This window comes from Stigmatopora argus, chromosome 21 (assembly GCF_051989625.1).
Source record: "Stigmatopora argus isolate UIUO_Sarg chromosome 21, RoL_Sarg_1.0, whole genome shotgun sequence".
NCBI classification, from domain to species: domain Eukaryota; kingdom Metazoa; phylum Chordata; class Actinopteri; order Syngnathiformes; family Syngnathidae; genus Stigmatopora; species Stigmatopora argus.
In genome coordinates, this window is record NC_135407.1 from 9,222,610 (window position 1) to 9,240,272 (window position 17,663).

The window sequence follows — 17,663 nt, forward strand, 5'->3', positions numbered from 1 at the left end:
TAGAAATCGTAATAAAATTGTCAGCTTATTGGATACGCTATTCACATGTTTGGGGATTTAAATTTAGTAAGGCGTTTTGAACAATGTTTTTACAGAACCACTCATTGCCAGCAAACCTGTCTACACTTTGAGAATGTATCTGATATTTTTGGGTTGATTTCAAAACTTATACTATCCCAATGCTGTACTGCACTATTCTAAGGAATAAAGAGCCTTTTGAGATCGATTTCCACACAGTGGCGTTGTGATTGTGAGTGTGAATGGTTGTCTATCTCTATGTGTTTCCAACAAGTGACTGACGACCAGTCTAGGGTGTAATTTGTATTTTGCTTGATGTCAGCCCGGATAGGCTCCAGCACTCAATAACTATAACAAGGATAACTGTGTTAAAAATGACTGAACGAATAAAGTATTCGGTTAATGGGATTAACATTTGTATGTATAGCGCGTTTCTACCTTCATGGTCTTCAAAGCCCTTTGCTTACCAACTAGTGATGACAGGAACAACATTGGGATCAGTATATTGCACAAGAACGACATAGCCATTAGGGTGGACGAAACAAACTCACAAGCTCAGGGGTGGAGAATGCATACTCCACCATGTCGCCCCACAAGGATGTTGATTTTTAAACTTAACAGTCTCTTAAATATTTTTTTTATTGTATTGTTGGTTATATAATTTGTTATCACTGGATGTATTTGAATGTAACGACAAATGAGTGGTTAGCCTGTCTGCCTCTCACTTCTGAGATCTAGGGTTTAATCTCGGGCTCCGAACTTTCTGTGTGAAGTTCGCATGTTCTCCCTGTACCCTTTTCTCTGGGTACTCTGGCTTCCTCCCAAATCCTAAACACATTCATGGAATTATTGAATGGTACAAATTGTCCCTTGGTTTGAGTGCATGCATGATAGGCTAGTGCTTCTATTCGACTCTCGTGAGAATAACCAGAATGAATGAATGAATCGAAATATTTTCCCTGCGCACTGTGAGCTCCTAAATTTGTTAAATGCAATAAGAGGTTTATGACCTTTGATTATTTACTGTTTGATACTGTTTGTCATTATAATTTATAATGTTTCTTTTACTTTTTATTGTATTCTCTAACACTAATGAGTTATATTTTATTCTATACATGATGTGAAGTCAAAACAGGTTTCAACATTATTTTACACTGTCTCATTTTTCAATATTAATTTTTAGCAGTGGCAGGCCATCAGGGACTTCAAGGCCTTCTCTGCTGGCCTAAGAAATATCTGAATCATATATTATATTTTGTCCATCAATACTTATTAAATAATTGCAGATTGTGTGTTAGCTTCCTTTCATTGCTTTTCCCCCTGGTTGCACTGCTTCCAGATGTGTGTTTTCATATTGAAGCATTTAACCAATCACATTTCAGCCATTATTTGTTGCCAGGGTCAGAAATCTGCCTCAAGGCCTCCACAATCAGTTCTGCGGGCTCTGCTGCATTAAACAAGCGTCGATAAGACTGTTGCTTTAACCAATCAGATTTTGAGTTGGCAACACCACAATGCATTGTCGCAGGCATAGGGATACGTCATTGCCTTGCCGCAGGCGTAGGGATACGTCATTGCTTTCACCAACTATTATTGGCTAGTGATTATCCAGAGCTACCAAACTGTATTTGGAGCAAGCTGCACAAGCAAATATATTGTTGTGTTAATTTAAAGCCATTTTCAAGACAGACTATGCCAGAAATACAACAGGACAGGCTCGACTTTCAGCATTAGCTTCGATGGCAATAGAAAAGAAGGAAGAAAGAAAGGAGGATGGATATTGTGTACAGTTAAAAAGGATTTTTGGTGAGTAAAATATGGCTATATTCCTAAATAATATTTCGATTGTGGGCCAAGTTCTGATATCTGAAAAGCTCCAGTGTTTGTATTTAAGCTCCAGTGTTTGTATTTAATCACTAAATGCTGATAGGAAGTGGACATTACCCCAGTTTAGTGCATTTTTTGCCGTTTCGCCATTGACGTCCATCGCTGTCTTTTCCCGGGAAAATCACCCCCCCCCCCCCGGCCCGGCTGTAATGTCTGAAAAGCTCCAGTATTTGTATTTAATCATTAAATGCTGCTAGGGAGTGTATTTTATCCATTGAAGGCGCCATGAGAAAATGCATGGACCGCCACTGATTTTTTGTCATTTATGTTTAAATCGTATTTCAAGAAAATGCTTCTTCATCATTTCAGGAGTCGAGCAACAATTGATGTGACCATAAAAAACGGGTTCAAATTGGGAACTCAAATGTGAACGAACCCATTTAGCAATGTCCAGTACACTATTGATTGCATTTTTATTGTTGTTGCAAACAATGTTATACACCAAGAACAATATACAACTTTATCATTTATGGCATTATTGTTGGGAAAATGAATAAGAATTGTGGAAAAGACAGTAAGTAGACTACCTACAATATGTGGTTGTTGCCATCCAAGTTTTTCCATGTAAATTTGTTACTTGGATTTTATTAGACCTTGGTTGCCCCATATAAATTCAATATGGGTAATTTTCACTTGTCATCTACTTTCATGGATGGTGAAGGGAGAAGACAGACAGCGAAATCTCGCTGTGAGTATCTTGTAACTTCCAGATAATATCTGAGGTCAACTAGCTTATTAACAGAAGAATCGGAGTTCACCATCCAGATCCCCAAATTCTCTACAAAACATTGCTTCTAACTTTGACAGACCAGCTGCATCCATTTCCATCTGTAGGTAATTATGGCTGCACTATTTTGAAACCAAGCATGAGGCTATGGACAAAATACTACAAGCTATAAATTTCAAGTTCCTGTTATAACAAGTGGTTTATATTTACTTTCCAAGCCTTGTTATAGTGATGGAAATTCCTTCAGATTTTCTTTTTTAAAATCCTCTTTCTTCCTCTTTCTTCTTTGCCTTTCTCCTCCCATTTAGTGAGTTCACATCAGTTTTCACTCCATTGTTTTTATTGATATAATATTAGAGTCAAAGAAGATTTCATTGGAAAGTAAAATGAGTCAGTGATCTTGCGCTTTTACTTTGATCTGCCTGTGCACAAACGACCCCCCTGTTGGAAGTGAGTCTTTTATTTGCATCCACTATAGTATTTAGCCATTTTGACAAAGTATTGAGTGTCAGTGACAAGTCTCTCCTGCTGTGAGAGGTCTACATTGCGGGCCTTTGCACCCCAGACTCTAATACAACAAAGGATAGCCCTGTCAGGCGGTAATTTACCCCAAGCTGGCTGACAGCGGGGTACTTTTAAGGAGTTGGGGCGGGGGTTAATGTTACTGGAGATATTTTGGCCTGGAATTAGCGCTGACAATTATTTCATGATAGCCACTGAGATTTCCCAAAGAAGAAGAAAACCACCATGGGACTAGAAGTGCCGCCATTGTAACGCTAGCTGCCCAGATCTCCAAATATTATTTATGTCCTAATATTTGTTTGCAGTAAAATATTTAGTGGTTCAGTGGGGACACATTTGCAGCAGGGGGTTCATGTGAAAAGACCAATAGGCCCTGGGTGTTTGCATAAATCAGTTGTTGTGCCAAATGAGCCCAAATCCTGGAGCTGAAGAGAGTGAAAATTGGAGCTAAATGGGCTGCTATAGACATCACTGCTCCCATGTGACCGTAATCAGTCTTTTAAGTACAGCTGAGTCTGATTCACGACATGAGCCAATGAAATTCGTGAACATTTTTTGAAGGATCTGACAAAATTATGTTGGTAATATTTCACTTTTTTTTCCAAATACACAGAAACACAGAACTACATGTTCGAAAAAGGTAACAACAATGTTCCAACTGTAGTAGTAATTATTACATGGCTAAACAAAATAAGTACATTTTACAATTTTAACATTTATTCATCAATTTATGCACATTTATAAAATTCTTTTATAGTCTATTAATATGAAAGAATGATAAATACCTCAACTTAATCCATAATATAAGATGTATATGAACACAAACACTTATTATGACATTATTTGTAATTAGAATGTGATCTTATGTGGTGAAATGGCAATGATTTTCATTCTTGCATGCTTTTGTGCAATTTTATTAGTTGAAAGAAAACTTGTTCAATTCATACAAAAATAAAAATAATGAAGAGTTGTGCAAGATAATTTGCAATAATAACTATTATTTATGATTCTGGGCCTTGTGGTATAATCACATGTAAGCACTGCAGTTTGACCTAATATTTAGGGGTTCACCACACCCTTTTAAATTCATGTTTTATATGATTCAAGTTTTAAAAATAATTAAATTGGCTTCATTCTTCTCAAAAAGGCAATAAAAATGACGAATAAGATTCTGTGAGATAAAAAAAAAAACTGTAAAACAAATTCTTATTTTGCAGTCAGCAGCTTTAAAAGAGTGTTCGAAAGCTGTGATCAATTACTTTTAATGGCAGGCTGCGGCTCATTGCACCCTAATGAGCTTTGGATAATGAATACAATTTAAACAAATTGCTTCATCCAGCCACATAAAAAATATCGGTTTTCACTGCAATATTAAATACACAGATGGAAAAATTGCTCATGCGCTATTGAAGAAGAATTTTTTTTAAAATTTCAGTGTTGTTAAAAAGGGAATTACTAGCAAATATGAGTCAACATATTATAAGGAAAATAATTCTAAATTGCATTTCAAATTCAAAAGGATATAAATGTCAATATACTGCAGTTAATAGAAAGTGCTGCCCACATTTTACAAAATAGGATTACAAACAATTCCTTTGACTTGCATACACTTGTCCTAACCACAATAACAGACAATGTTACAAAAAGTAGCTACTTAAACTTTATTCTGAAGAAGTATTCACACATTTAATTGCAGTGGTTGACAAATGGGCATATAATGAACATTTTGGATTTGGGTAATTATCTAGATAAAATTGCATGATTAAATCATCAACAACAACAGTGCTATTGAAGTCATAATTTATTTTTTTATGATAATAATGATAAAGAAAAAGTAGATTAGTGAGTGTGCATTCTTATGCCATGCGGCCGTGTATTTTCCACTGCACAAATTGGTCCATTGTACAGTACAGTCGTACCTCTATTTATGAAATTAATTGGTTCCAGGACTTTTTTTGTAACTTAAATTTTTCGTAAGTAGAGGAGTACTTTATATGTAAATTCTGTAATTTGTTCCCCAATTCGCGAAAACCTACCAACTGAACCCTTTAATTATGATCAAAGTGTCCTACTTTTTTATGAAAGATGTGAGAAACAGTATTAATGTGAATAACAAGCATGTAAAAACTTGTTCTATTCATGCATAGTATAGTACAGTGAGGAAGAAGCACACGAACAAATGCACATGAACACAAATCTAAACAACTTCAATTCATGAATTCAAAACAATCAATCAATCAATTAATCATTCATCTTCCTTACCGCGTATCATCGTAAGGGTTGCGGGTGTTGCCAGAGCCTATCCCAGCTTACTTCAGGCCCAAGGCAGACTAATACACCCAAGACTGGTCAGCACACAAAGAGACAAATAACTATCTGCACTCACAATCATACCAGTGGGAATCGAGCCTGGGTGAGGCAAGTGAACCTCTACACCAGGGGTGCCCAACTCCAGTCCTCGAGGACCCCTATTCAGTCTGTTTTCCATGGTTTCCTCCATAAACAGACTTGAATCAAATGATCAACTCACCAGGGGAAGTTCTACAGAAGCTATCCCAGCTAACCACAGGCAGCAGGCGCAGGGACACTCTGAATTGGTTGCCCGCCAATCACATTGCACAATGAAACAGAGAACCACTCAAATTCACAATCTCACTACCACCAAGGGGGCATCGAGCCAAGATTGCCTGCAAAACGTCAACCACTGCACCATAAAATAAATGTTTTCCATTGTTGCTAGGAAATTTCAGCACCTAGTTAACATCACCAAATAGGTAACAACAGCAAATAGAACTGAAATGGTTTTAAACACATTCTGAAAACATGTCCAGTGTGTCAAATGATCAGTGAAATCTATCTTGCCACCCCTCACCTTATTCAGACGGGCCATCCCTCAGGAACTATTACAGTTTGACTTGGTCAAACTGGGGTTAGGAAAGGCACGACCTCTAACCCGCACTCCTGCTTCAACCCTGAAATGCATAACTGTGGAAGGAAGGACCCACCACACCGCAACAGCCATACTGCAAATCATCAAGGTGAGACCACCACTAATCACTACAGGAAATGCTTTAAAGCACTTAATCAATGGAGGAAGAGAAATTGGGGATGGTTAAATGAGCTAATATTTTTTCAAGGTGACTTCATTGAACTTGACATTTCCAGTAAACCAATGTGTTGCATTTGGACCGACATAAAGAGGCTGAGAAAATACATACTCAGCAGGTGAGCCAAGATAGCCTCTGGAAATTAAATGTTATATACACAGGTCCAGGCCAAACAGATGGATTACGAGCAGGTCAGTTCAACCATGACCTTATATTGGCAAGATCTATTAAAATTACAAAAGCAAACAGCATTACTTAATCATGCTATCTAATCTAATAATCTTTTGTTTTCGAAACATTTGTACAGCAAGTCAACATACGTAAAAATGCTTTTATTACAACGCATTAAAAGAAAAAACAATGCATTCATTCTTGCAAAATGTAATAATTTTGTCATGTTATTTTGTTTTTGTGCTGAAAAATAAACCCCGTCTGATCAAAACAAATGGACCGTGTTGGCGTGAGGTCATTTTGGGCTCATTGGAAAATTCTTAAACCTATGTTATTATAAGTGAGTCAGACTCTGAGGAATAAAATCATCCTTAGGCTTTATAAATGGCATTCAGTTTGACATATGTTTCAATAATTATGCTCAGTTGTTTTATAAATAAAACCTTGAAAATCAATTGTTCTAAATCTAGTGTCACACTGGTTTATGAAAGCCACTAAGCCCCTTTAACAGGAGCAGCCAGGTTAAAAGTAGAACCACATTGCTCACGTCATGCTGCGACCTTCAAGTTTTTGCAGGCAGTGTTTCCCTGTTTCCTACAAGAGTGAATGCTTTACTGAAATGTGTCTTCATAAATTCAAGGGGGTTGGAAACTCACTGATGTTAAAGCTTAGTGCATCTTCTAATAAGGGACAAAAAGTTAATGATTACTTTCTTCAAAATTTAGTTGATGGAACTGATTTTCTTCACAACTTGTGGTCTGATAAGGAAAAAATTACCATTTTTATAGGTTAAGGGAGGCGTCACCAACATGTCCGAATTCAACAGGTCACCGCGGAGAATCACATGTAGCCCATGGCTATGTTCTAAAAGCAGTGGCGGGCCGTCAGGGCCTTCAAGGCCTTCTCTGCTGGCCTAAGAAATATCTGAATCATATATTTATATTATATATTTTGTCCATCAATACTTATTATTCCAAATGGTCTTTTAGCTTCCTTTCATTGCTTTTCCCCCTGGTTGCACTGCTTCCAGATGTGTATTTTCATATTGAAGCATTTAACCAATCACATTTCAGCCCTTATTTGTTGCCAGGATCAGATATCTGCCTCAAAGCCTTCACAATCAGTTCTGCGGGCTCTGCTGCATTAAACAAGACTGTTGCTTTTAACCAATCAGATTTCAAGTTGGCAACACCACAATGCTTTTTCGCAGGCATTGCCATTTTGCTGGCTGAGATACGTCATTGCTTTCACCAACTATGATTGGCTAGCTATAGAGAGTAGGCGGGCCAAAGCCATAGTGAGGCAGCCAGAGATCGCAAACTCCACCGAGCAAAACAAATGGATTTTGTTGCAGATTTGCTCACAAAGCTATTTTCCAGATGGACTTTTCCAGAAAAAAATGCACATCATTAAGAAAGGGCGGTCAACTCCGAAGCTAGCAAGCCTGTTACAGCCGGGAAAAGGGTGTGTGCGCCAGTTTCAGTGCGCTAACTACAAAGAGCTACCAAACTGTAATTGGAGCAAGCTGCACAAGCAAATATATTGTTGTGTTGATTTAAAGCCATTTTCAAGACAGACTATGTCAGAAACACGACAGGACACGCTCGACTTTCAGCATTAGCTTCGATGCCGATAGAAAAGAAGGAGGAAATAAAGGAGGATGGATATTGCGTACAGTTAAAAAGGATTTTTGGTGAGTAAAATATGGCTATATTCCTAAATAATATTTCAATTGTATGAGGTTATTATTGATGATTTTTTTATGTGTCGCAGCTATAGCTGCTGTAGAGGTTTTATAGCTACAAAATAGTTTTTGAGGGTTGGATTGATTCCGATAGCAGAAGGCGCTACCCCAAAATGCACGGACCGCCACTGTCTAAAAGTAGCTCTATAGTGAAGAGGTACTGAATGATTTTTTGGGGAGAATACTTTCAGAGATTTATAGAAGGACCAATGATTCTAAAACTTTTCCATGTATGTCAGGTAAATGGACAGTATCAACCACTATTTAACTTACCTCCATCTTTGGAGCAAAGGTTGAGTAAGTTGTGCACAGTGTCCATCATCTCCTGCTGTTGTCTTTGCAGGGCAGTGCTGTTTCCTGTGGCCCGACTTAGCTGGGATTCAAGCTCTTTAATAACTCCGCTCTGCTGACCAACAAGAAGCTGGAGACTTCCTTTCTCCTGCTTTAGAGTCTCCAATTCTTCACGATGACTCATCTCCATTTCTAACATTTTCTGCTCCAGGAGGCTGATGCAAAAAAAAAAAAACATAAACCAACCCCTAAATAATTGTTTTTATGTGGTCTATATCATTACATCACTACTACAATGTTAAAGTTATAGGGACCACCATTACGATGGACAAAGAAAATAGCTAAAATCACCACAGACATCATGGGAGCAGTTAAGACGCAAATGCCTTCTAATAAAATGACACAAACAAAAAAATTGCAAGGTGCCAATCAGTAAATTCAATCGTTTCTGCAGAGTGCTGCAGGTTTTTTTGCTTAACCAACTATGCTGTGACATGATTTGAGAATACATTACCAAATTACATATTGAGGCCAGCTGTAAGGACTAAAAAAGTTGAATCTAGATATTTAACCTTTTAGTCCTTTTAGAATTTTGCAATCCTCTGGGTACATGTGATTGCTATTTTTTCAACCTCACTCATGGAAGATATTCACGAATCATTCCCTTACATTAGCGATATAAAAAGAATAAAATACATCTTTTGCAATTGGAAGTGATGTCTTTGCTGAAGCTTTCAGCATTCCATTTTAATAATCCCCTTGGGTATTTTTAAAGTCAACTGATTGTTGTTTTTTCTTTCATTCAGAATTGATGATTAGACATGTAGAAACCGATGCTAAATGTATTGCTGGGAGGACAGTCATGTATTTATTTGCATGTGGCTCAGTTCAAGGCACCACTCCAATTGGCAGTAGCTTCTCCAAGATCATTTTAGGTGTATGAACAATTTTTTTAGCAAGATGAGAACATTTATCCGATTGTAAAATTATAGGAGCTACACATTGGAGATAAAAAAATATATACATTCCTTTATTCATTTTCTGTACCGCCTATCCTCACAACAGTCATGGGGGGTGCTGGAGCCTTTCCCAGCTAACTATGGGCAGTAGGCAGAGGACACCCTGAAATGCTGGCCAGCCAATAGCAGGGCACAAGGAGATAAACACTCAAATACACACTCATACCTAAGGGCAATTCAGAGTGTCTAAACAGCCTACCATCCATGTTTTTGGGATGTGGGAGAGAACCAGAGTACCTGAACAAAACCTACTTAGATCCTACCAGGGATTGTACCCTTGATCTCAGAACTGTGAGGTGGACGTGCTTACCAGGCTGTCATTAAGCCACCCTTTACAACAGTATGCTGTCATAAAATCAATATCAGAGAGGACTTTACTTCAGAATCAACATCTTACTGAGTGCTTAGAATGTTATCAGTCTGAAAATTGGCAACGGTGGGCAAGTGGTAGCACATCCCACTCACAGTTCTGGTGGTGGGTGCCCACCTTCCTCTCTGGAGTTTGCATTTTTACGTCCCCTGTTTTCTGGTTTGCTCCCACATCCCAAGAACATACATTTAAGGCAGGTTGAACACTCAAAATTGTCTCAAGGTGTAATTGTGAGCGTGAATGGTTGTTTGTCTCGTTGTGTACTGTGATTGGCTGACAAAAAATACATAGCGTCCCAGACTACTTTCCAAAGTTGGTTCCAGCAAAGGTAGTAACAATCATTTAACATTTTAACAAAAACACATTTTAGAAGTGTCACAATACATCAATCTGAATTTTTACATTCTATGTGGATTGGTAAGGAAAATTGTATTGAAATCGATTGAAGCGCAAAGCATTTAAAATGGTCATTGTTTTCTTATGTATATTTATTTAAAAAAGATTTCAGTCAAATTTCTGAAATCTTTCCGTAATATAATTCTCAAAATGATCAAATTAGCTTTTATTTTTCAGTTTTAGATAAAATGATTTTATCAGTATGTATATATATATGTACCGTATAAAACTTAAAAGTCTTAAATTTTCTCCAAAATAGACAGTGTGCTTTATATATGGAAAAAAATATATATAATGTGTCATTCATTGAGGGTGCGCCTTATAATGCGTTGCGCCTTATAGTCATGAAAATAGTAGCTAATATGAATCGATTAAATATCCTTAATTTGAAACCCATCATGGCAGATTTGGTAATATGGACAGATATTGTATTGTCCAAAGAACCAGTACCATAGCTTATTCTCAAGAAATTCGTGATTTACAGTCCTTAGGTACAAATACTATAAAATGAACAGATTTGTGGGAAAATAACAATTTACCTCATCATATCAGATGTACTATGCCAAAAGGTGAATATAGTACTGCTTTTATGCCATTTCTATTTCTAGACATTGTGGGCTACCATGTGTTTGTTTGAGCTTACTACTATTTTACCTGTTTTTGTCATGGAGCTTGGTTATCTCATTGGTCTGGACCATTAGCTCTTTCTCCAACTTGTTGGTGGAAAGAGAATTTTCCAGCAGCTGGATCTCAAGCCTAGATGTTTGATTTAAAACCTTGAGAAGCACAAGCACATACAAAAAGGTAAGTAGAGGTCTATTAGTATATTCAAGATTGCATTGTTTTATATTCAATTTCTTTTTTATGCTTCTGGCTTGGGTTGGTTTAAGAGAACATGTTGAACGGTTTGGTTTATGAAGCATGCACAAACAGACTGAGATGGACATAACATCCTATGTATTCCTTCTGTTTTCCAGAATAGTACCTGTGTCTCAACATCAGTCAGCTTTCGTGTTTGTTCTGCAGTTTGCGAGAGAATGTTGGTACCCATTTCCAACATCGCTGCTGTGTGGTTGTGAACAGCGCTCTGTTGAAGTTGAGCCATTTCTGTTTTCATTCTTTCTTTGATGTAATTCTCAATCTGTGTCAAAGAGAATACATAATTGAATAGTTTATTTAGTTATATGCAATAATGACAATCAAACTCATTTTGAATGATGAACATTCTCAGATTTTTTATTCATGCTGAAAAATGCAAGCCTGATAAGGATTCCCAGATCTGAACATAAATGTACCATGTGTTTAATAACTTTTTTTTTAGAATCAACAGACCCTACTACATAAAATGGATGGATATGATGGATGGGTTTTTGCAACAAGAATGAAAAGATTTTCTTTCCAACTAAAACATGCAGCTCCACAGTTGATTTTGTTCGTCAGTGTGTTATCCCCACTTGGCAGGGATGTAAACGTTAAACAGCACATTGTTTCATTCGTGGGATACTCGCTGACTTATTTACCTTGCACTCATATTAGCTCACGGCTTAACATGGTCTTGGCTGAAAAGTAGACAAGGAAATGCAATTTGAAATCATAGCTCTTGTGTGGCTAGATTACATTGTGTTATAGTGAATCATATAGTATAAGTTTGTTTAGAAACTGATTTCATTGTGAAATGTAAGACAGCTGAACTCTGTGTATGTTGTAAACTATTCTCAAATCATCTTTTAAAACTAAAACACTACAGTTTTGGCCATCAATCGAAAACCTATTGAGACATCTGTGTCACCTTGAGAGGAAAAATAGTTAAAGATGGCTGACTGAAATTTCAGAAGTTATTCTGTGTCTTTTGGATGAAAGTGGTGGTTGGTAATAATTGTATAAGAAACTGGATTGCACACACACACACACAAACACACACACGTACACACACACGTACACACACACACACACACAAACACACACACAAACACACACACAAACACACACACAAACACACACACAAACACACACACAAACACACACACAAACACACACACAAACACACACACAATCACACACACAAACACACTCTCACACACACACAAACACATACACAAACACACACACACACAAACACAAACACACACACACAAACACACACACACACAAACACACACACACACACACACAAACACACACACAAACACACACACAAACATACACACAAACACACACATGTACACAAACACACACACCACAAACACACACACAAACACACACCCAAACACACACACACACAAACACACACATACACACACAAACACACACACAAACACACAAACACACACAAACACACAAACGCACACACAAACACACACACACGCAAACACACATACAAACACACACACACACACACACAAACACACACACACAAACACACACTCAGTCAGTCAATTTATACACTTTGGAAGCCATAATGTGAACTCACGTGGGTGCCTTATATGGTTTTCAGCCTCAGCTACTGTTACCACCATGCGTTTTGGTCACTGGCAAGAAATCAAGTGTGCGATAGTCAATGATGGGAAAGCTTACAAGATTGCCCCCCTAACGTGCACCTTCTGTATACTACCACTTTTTATTAGCACTGTTTTTATTTCCTAGATACCTTTGTAGGTTTATAGCCTGGAATTGACATCTCACTGTCAAGGAAATGTGATTTGTTCCCCCAAAACTAGCCATTGTCAAAATGAGAGCCCTTTAAATACAAAGTGTGTAAAAGGATTCTGGGTAAACTCTCACCCCAAATGGGTTCACTTAAAGGCTTCATCTAAAAAAAGTTGTGTTTGCTTTTGAAAGCAGATCCATCGTAAGCCTTGAAAGAAAAGAAAGAAAAGGTTGCGTTTTTTATGCTTTCTCTATAACAGGCCTGATGAGAAAATGGAATAAACGAAGTTGAAATGCTCAACATCTGCTTGTGCTGTTAAAGTGAGATTAATTTTAGCTACAATATTCCCGGATTAAAATGAGCGCCATAAGTGTAAATAGTAAAATGCTATAACACCAGCATGTTTTGTTCGACATAAGAAAGTTAAATGTCTAAACTTCTTGGGGAATTTTCTTGGATTTAATGTCCTTCATATTTTCTCAATTTTTGAAATATGTGGTCATATTGCCAGTTCTAATATGATTTCAAATATCTCTGCTGTATTGGAAAGCTTATCAAAAACACAATAGGAACAGCCAACATTTCATTTTTCTATTTTTGTCCCAAGTGTGTGGTTTGAAATGGCTCACATCTGTGCTGAATGAAGGGTTGGAGAGTACACGTTTTCTATTGAAAAGGGTGACTAGTAAAAGTGAGTTTTTAATTGCGAGATTTGAGAGATTTATTTTTAGTTTAACCCATTGTTTAACAATCCATTCATCCATTTATTTTCTAAACCGCTTATCCTCACAAGGGTCAGAAAGGGTGCTGAAGCCTGTCCCAGCTAATTATGGGCATCAGGCAGGGAACACCCTGAATTGGAGATTAATAACCATTCACACTCATACTCATACATAGGAGTGATTTAGAGTGCTCAACTATCCTACCCTGCATATTTAGGGATGTGGGAGGAAGCTGGAGTACCTGGAGAACACCCACGCAATCCTTGGGAGATCATGTAAACTCCACACAGTAGGACTGACCTGGGATCGAACCCTCGACTCTAGAACTGTGAGGCCAGTGAGCCACATATTCTCTAATAGCTCATTATATTTCCTTCCAAGATTTGTTCGGATAATTGACCTTGAAGCCATAAAATTATTCAAATGTAAGACTTACAATAGGCCATGTACAATATGGTGTATACTAATGCACATGTAGATTTAGACTTGCTGTAACGACCACAATCAAGCCATATGTTCTGCAGTTTTGTTCAGGTAATGAGTCTAAAATAAATATAAATAGGAGATATAGGCGCCAAATGCAGAAAACTCATAACATCTTGAACATGATGAAGCACTTTGTTAATTCCATGTCTTTCAGTAATGTAAAACCTTCCATATAAATCGGTTTAAGGTGGTTTAAAAAAAATCCCTTTAAGTACAATCTATCAAGGCATCCATGTTTTTTTGCATTTTAGATAGACTCACTTAAGGCTTTAATTCGACACATTCATTACCTTGCATTCTGTTTTTGTGGTTGAAAGTTGCAAGAGTGGAATTCAAAAATTGGTGTTTCTACCACAAAGTAGACAGATGAGACATTCCACAAGGTGTAATAACTGCCAAATTTTGAGTCAGGGTTTCAACATAAAATAAAAAATAAATAGAAAACACTTGTGCTTTCGTCCTAACAGGTTACATGTGGACTTTATTGATGATGCAACTTGACAGTCAAAGAACAAACTGTAGCATTATAATAGCTGTATAAATGATTCATGTCAATTTAGCTTTATCTCCATAAACTAGACTCACTTCAGATGTTTTATGACGAACAATTGGCCAGTACCTCCTGAACACACAACTTCTTTGGATTATCCAGGACTTAAGTAAGTGTGTGTCACATAAAAGCATATGTCAAGATCCAGATCTCTTTTAATTTTATCAGCACAAGTGCTGTCCATCATGCTAGAGTAAAAGTGTTTAGGTTACTGATTGTACTGTAATGTGTGCTGATTCCTGGCAAACATCACAGACAAAAATATATATTTGCGCTTCCCCCTACATACTTGGTGAAACTGCTAAATTGCGTTCACTTAGGGGGCAAGAATGGGTGCATTCTCAAAATGCTACTCCCTGCTATCATTATTAAAGATTACCGTGAATGTTTACCACTTCTCTGACATTTCCCTTTTAGTGCATCACTTCGTTCAGAAGGAGTTCCTGATCATTTTCTAAACAGCTGCAATAGTGGTACTCAGAGGCATCAGTGAGAGTTGGTAAGGGGTGGTCCTGGACTATATACAGCATTTAATACTAGAGGTATCTTCCACCGCTGCTTATTTTTAAAGATTCAAGAGACTTTCCCAAATCCCAATCAAATGGTAGAAACTACGGTACTCGGACGATTCGCCGAAAGATGTTTGGCCGACGGACAGTTCGCCGAACGGACATTTCGCCAAAACGGGATTTGCGCGCTCTCACCGCCCCCGGATCGTGTGTGTACATGTTTTCAACCTTGGCCCGCGGGCCATATACGGCCCGTTACAGATAACATTCATTTAGGAATAACAAGGACATGTACTGCTCCCCGCTGGACATATTTCTAAATACAGGTACGTACTACAATGTGCTGCCAATTTTTTATATTTTTTATTTTATCCTTGCGTTTAAAGTAGTAGCCATTTGGAGATCACGCAGAACAGTACGTGACAGAAGAAATAGAGAAAATAAAGTAGGAGTAACAGTAACTACTACTGTAATGAAATTGTAAATCCAGAAATCCTACTCCAGAAAATTTACACCAGCATAGAAAATTTTGAGATTAATCTTTGAATTAAGGTTCTCAGCAAATCATTTTGAATATATATTTCCTAAAATAATGGGAAATTATCTAAAATTAAACGAGAAGTAAAAGTGTGTTCCATGGCATTTTCAGGTCTTTTTCTCTAAGCCCTCTAGTCTGTCCAAGGCACTTAGAATTTCACATAAGTCTTCTAGTGTTGTTTTTTCTCAGTGTCAGACATCAATCCCCAGCTTTGATAAATTACATTGCGTGTCCAAATGGCTACTACTTTAAACGCAAGGATAAAATAAAAAATATTAAAAATTGGCAGCACATTGTAGTACGTACTTGTATTTAGAAATATGTCCAGCGGGGGGGGGCAGTACATGCCCTTGTTATTCCTAAATGAATGTTATCTGTAACGGGCCGTATATGGCCCGCGGGCCGAGGTTGAAAAACATGTACACACACGATCCGGGGGCGGGGCGAGCGCACGAATCCCGTTTCGGCGAAACGTCAGTTTGGCGAACTGTCCGTCGGCCAAACGTCCGTCGCCGAATCGTCCGGTCACGAGAAAGGACATCACTGAGACCCAAATAACCACCTGGTTTTATATTGAAAGCTACTTATTTCCTCTTCTGTTTATAAAATTAGAATGTTAATATATTCATTTTGTTGTACTGTGGGCAAAAGAACTACAATTTGATCGCTGGACAACATTTTGGTGATTTTATATAGTTCTAGTCATGCAACATCCCATTCAACAAACCTATTACGTAGAGTGTGGTTCTATTCACCTCCTTATCTGACTGTCTACTGTTTTTGTCTATTAAGATTACAGGTTGGGAGCTAAAATTCCTTGCCCTACCAATTAGTAAATTCCTTTCTTGTTGACATTCTTTCCTCACTTTTTTTTCCAATTCTGGAAATTCCCCAACTTGCTTCATGGGTGATAATAATGAAAAGTGGATACATAATTCTTGTGACCTCTCACAGCTCCCTTGCTTTCATTTTTACAGTGTTTGTGTAAGATGTTTTAAAATAATGTCAACATTACCATTATACTCATTTCATCTAATTTTCTGAACAGCTTTATGCTGACTAGGGTAGTGGGGGTGCTGCAGCCTATCCCAGCTGACTTTGGGCCAGAGGCGGGTGACACCCTGAATTGGTGACCAGCCAATCGCAGGGCACAAAGAGACAAACAACCATTCGCTCTCACAGTCCTACCTAGGGGCAATTTAGAGTGTCCAATCGGCCTACCATGCATGTCTTTGGAATGTGGGAGGAAACCAGAGTTACCATTATACTGTTGATACATTTTCAGCATCAGAATCATCCTCTGCGGCTGTTAAAATCCAGTCGGTAGGTCCCTGATCTTCATTTGGCATCATTGCAAAAGCACATCTACTTAAACCTTATTAAAATCTCTGTTTTCAGTGTAAATCTAGTCGAATTAGTCGGTACTCGGACGTTTGGTCGCCGGACCTTTGGTCGCCGGACTTTTGGTCGCCAGACTTTTGGTCGCCCGGAAGGTTATTGATAATTACCATTTAAAATTGTTGCTCAAATTCCCTAAATACAAACTGCAAATTATTATTTAGTCATACTTAATGCCCTATTAATTATTAGGCTAAAGAAAAGCTCCAAATTTCCCGTACTTTTATTGTGTTTTGTTGGAGAACTTGTTAAGACCCTGACTGACGTCCCTTCCTAAGGGGACAACTCATGTACATACAAATTCTTATACACTCACACGTCCGCTCAGTGAAACTGCTCAGGGCCATTGTTGGCTTTTATTGATACGTAGACCGTGTTGTTTTACCTTGTTTTGCCGCCGGACTTTTGGTTGCCGGTTGTTTGGGTCCGGGCGACCAAACGCCCGCGACCAAACGTCCGGCGACCAAAAGTCCGGCGACCAAACATCTGGTCACGGAATTAGTCAAATTATCTGCCAATGCTTCAATATTATGAACCAATTTACATTTCTTGAAATAAGAA

At 37.9% G+C, this 17,663-nt stretch overlaps 1 protein-coding gene across 2 annotated transcripts in view; it reads right to left on the minus strand.

The window, feature by feature from the left end:
- The window catches only part of angpt1 (angiopoietin 1), a 55,462-nt gene that overhangs the window by 20,488 nt on the left and 17,311 nt on the right, over window positions 1-17,663 (minus strand). For both annotated transcript variants that reach the window (XM_077590550.1, XM_077590551.1), the window contains exons 2-4: window positions 11,238-11,393; window positions 10,907-11,028; window positions 8,450-8,682 (exon numbers count right to left, since the gene is read on the minus strand). In XM_077590550.1, the coding sequence (XP_077446676.1) occupies window positions 8,450-8,682; window positions 10,907-11,028; window positions 11,238-11,393 (511 nt within the window). The remainder of the gene's footprint in view (window positions 1-8,449; window positions 8,683-10,906; window positions 11,029-11,237; window positions 11,394-17,663) is intronic.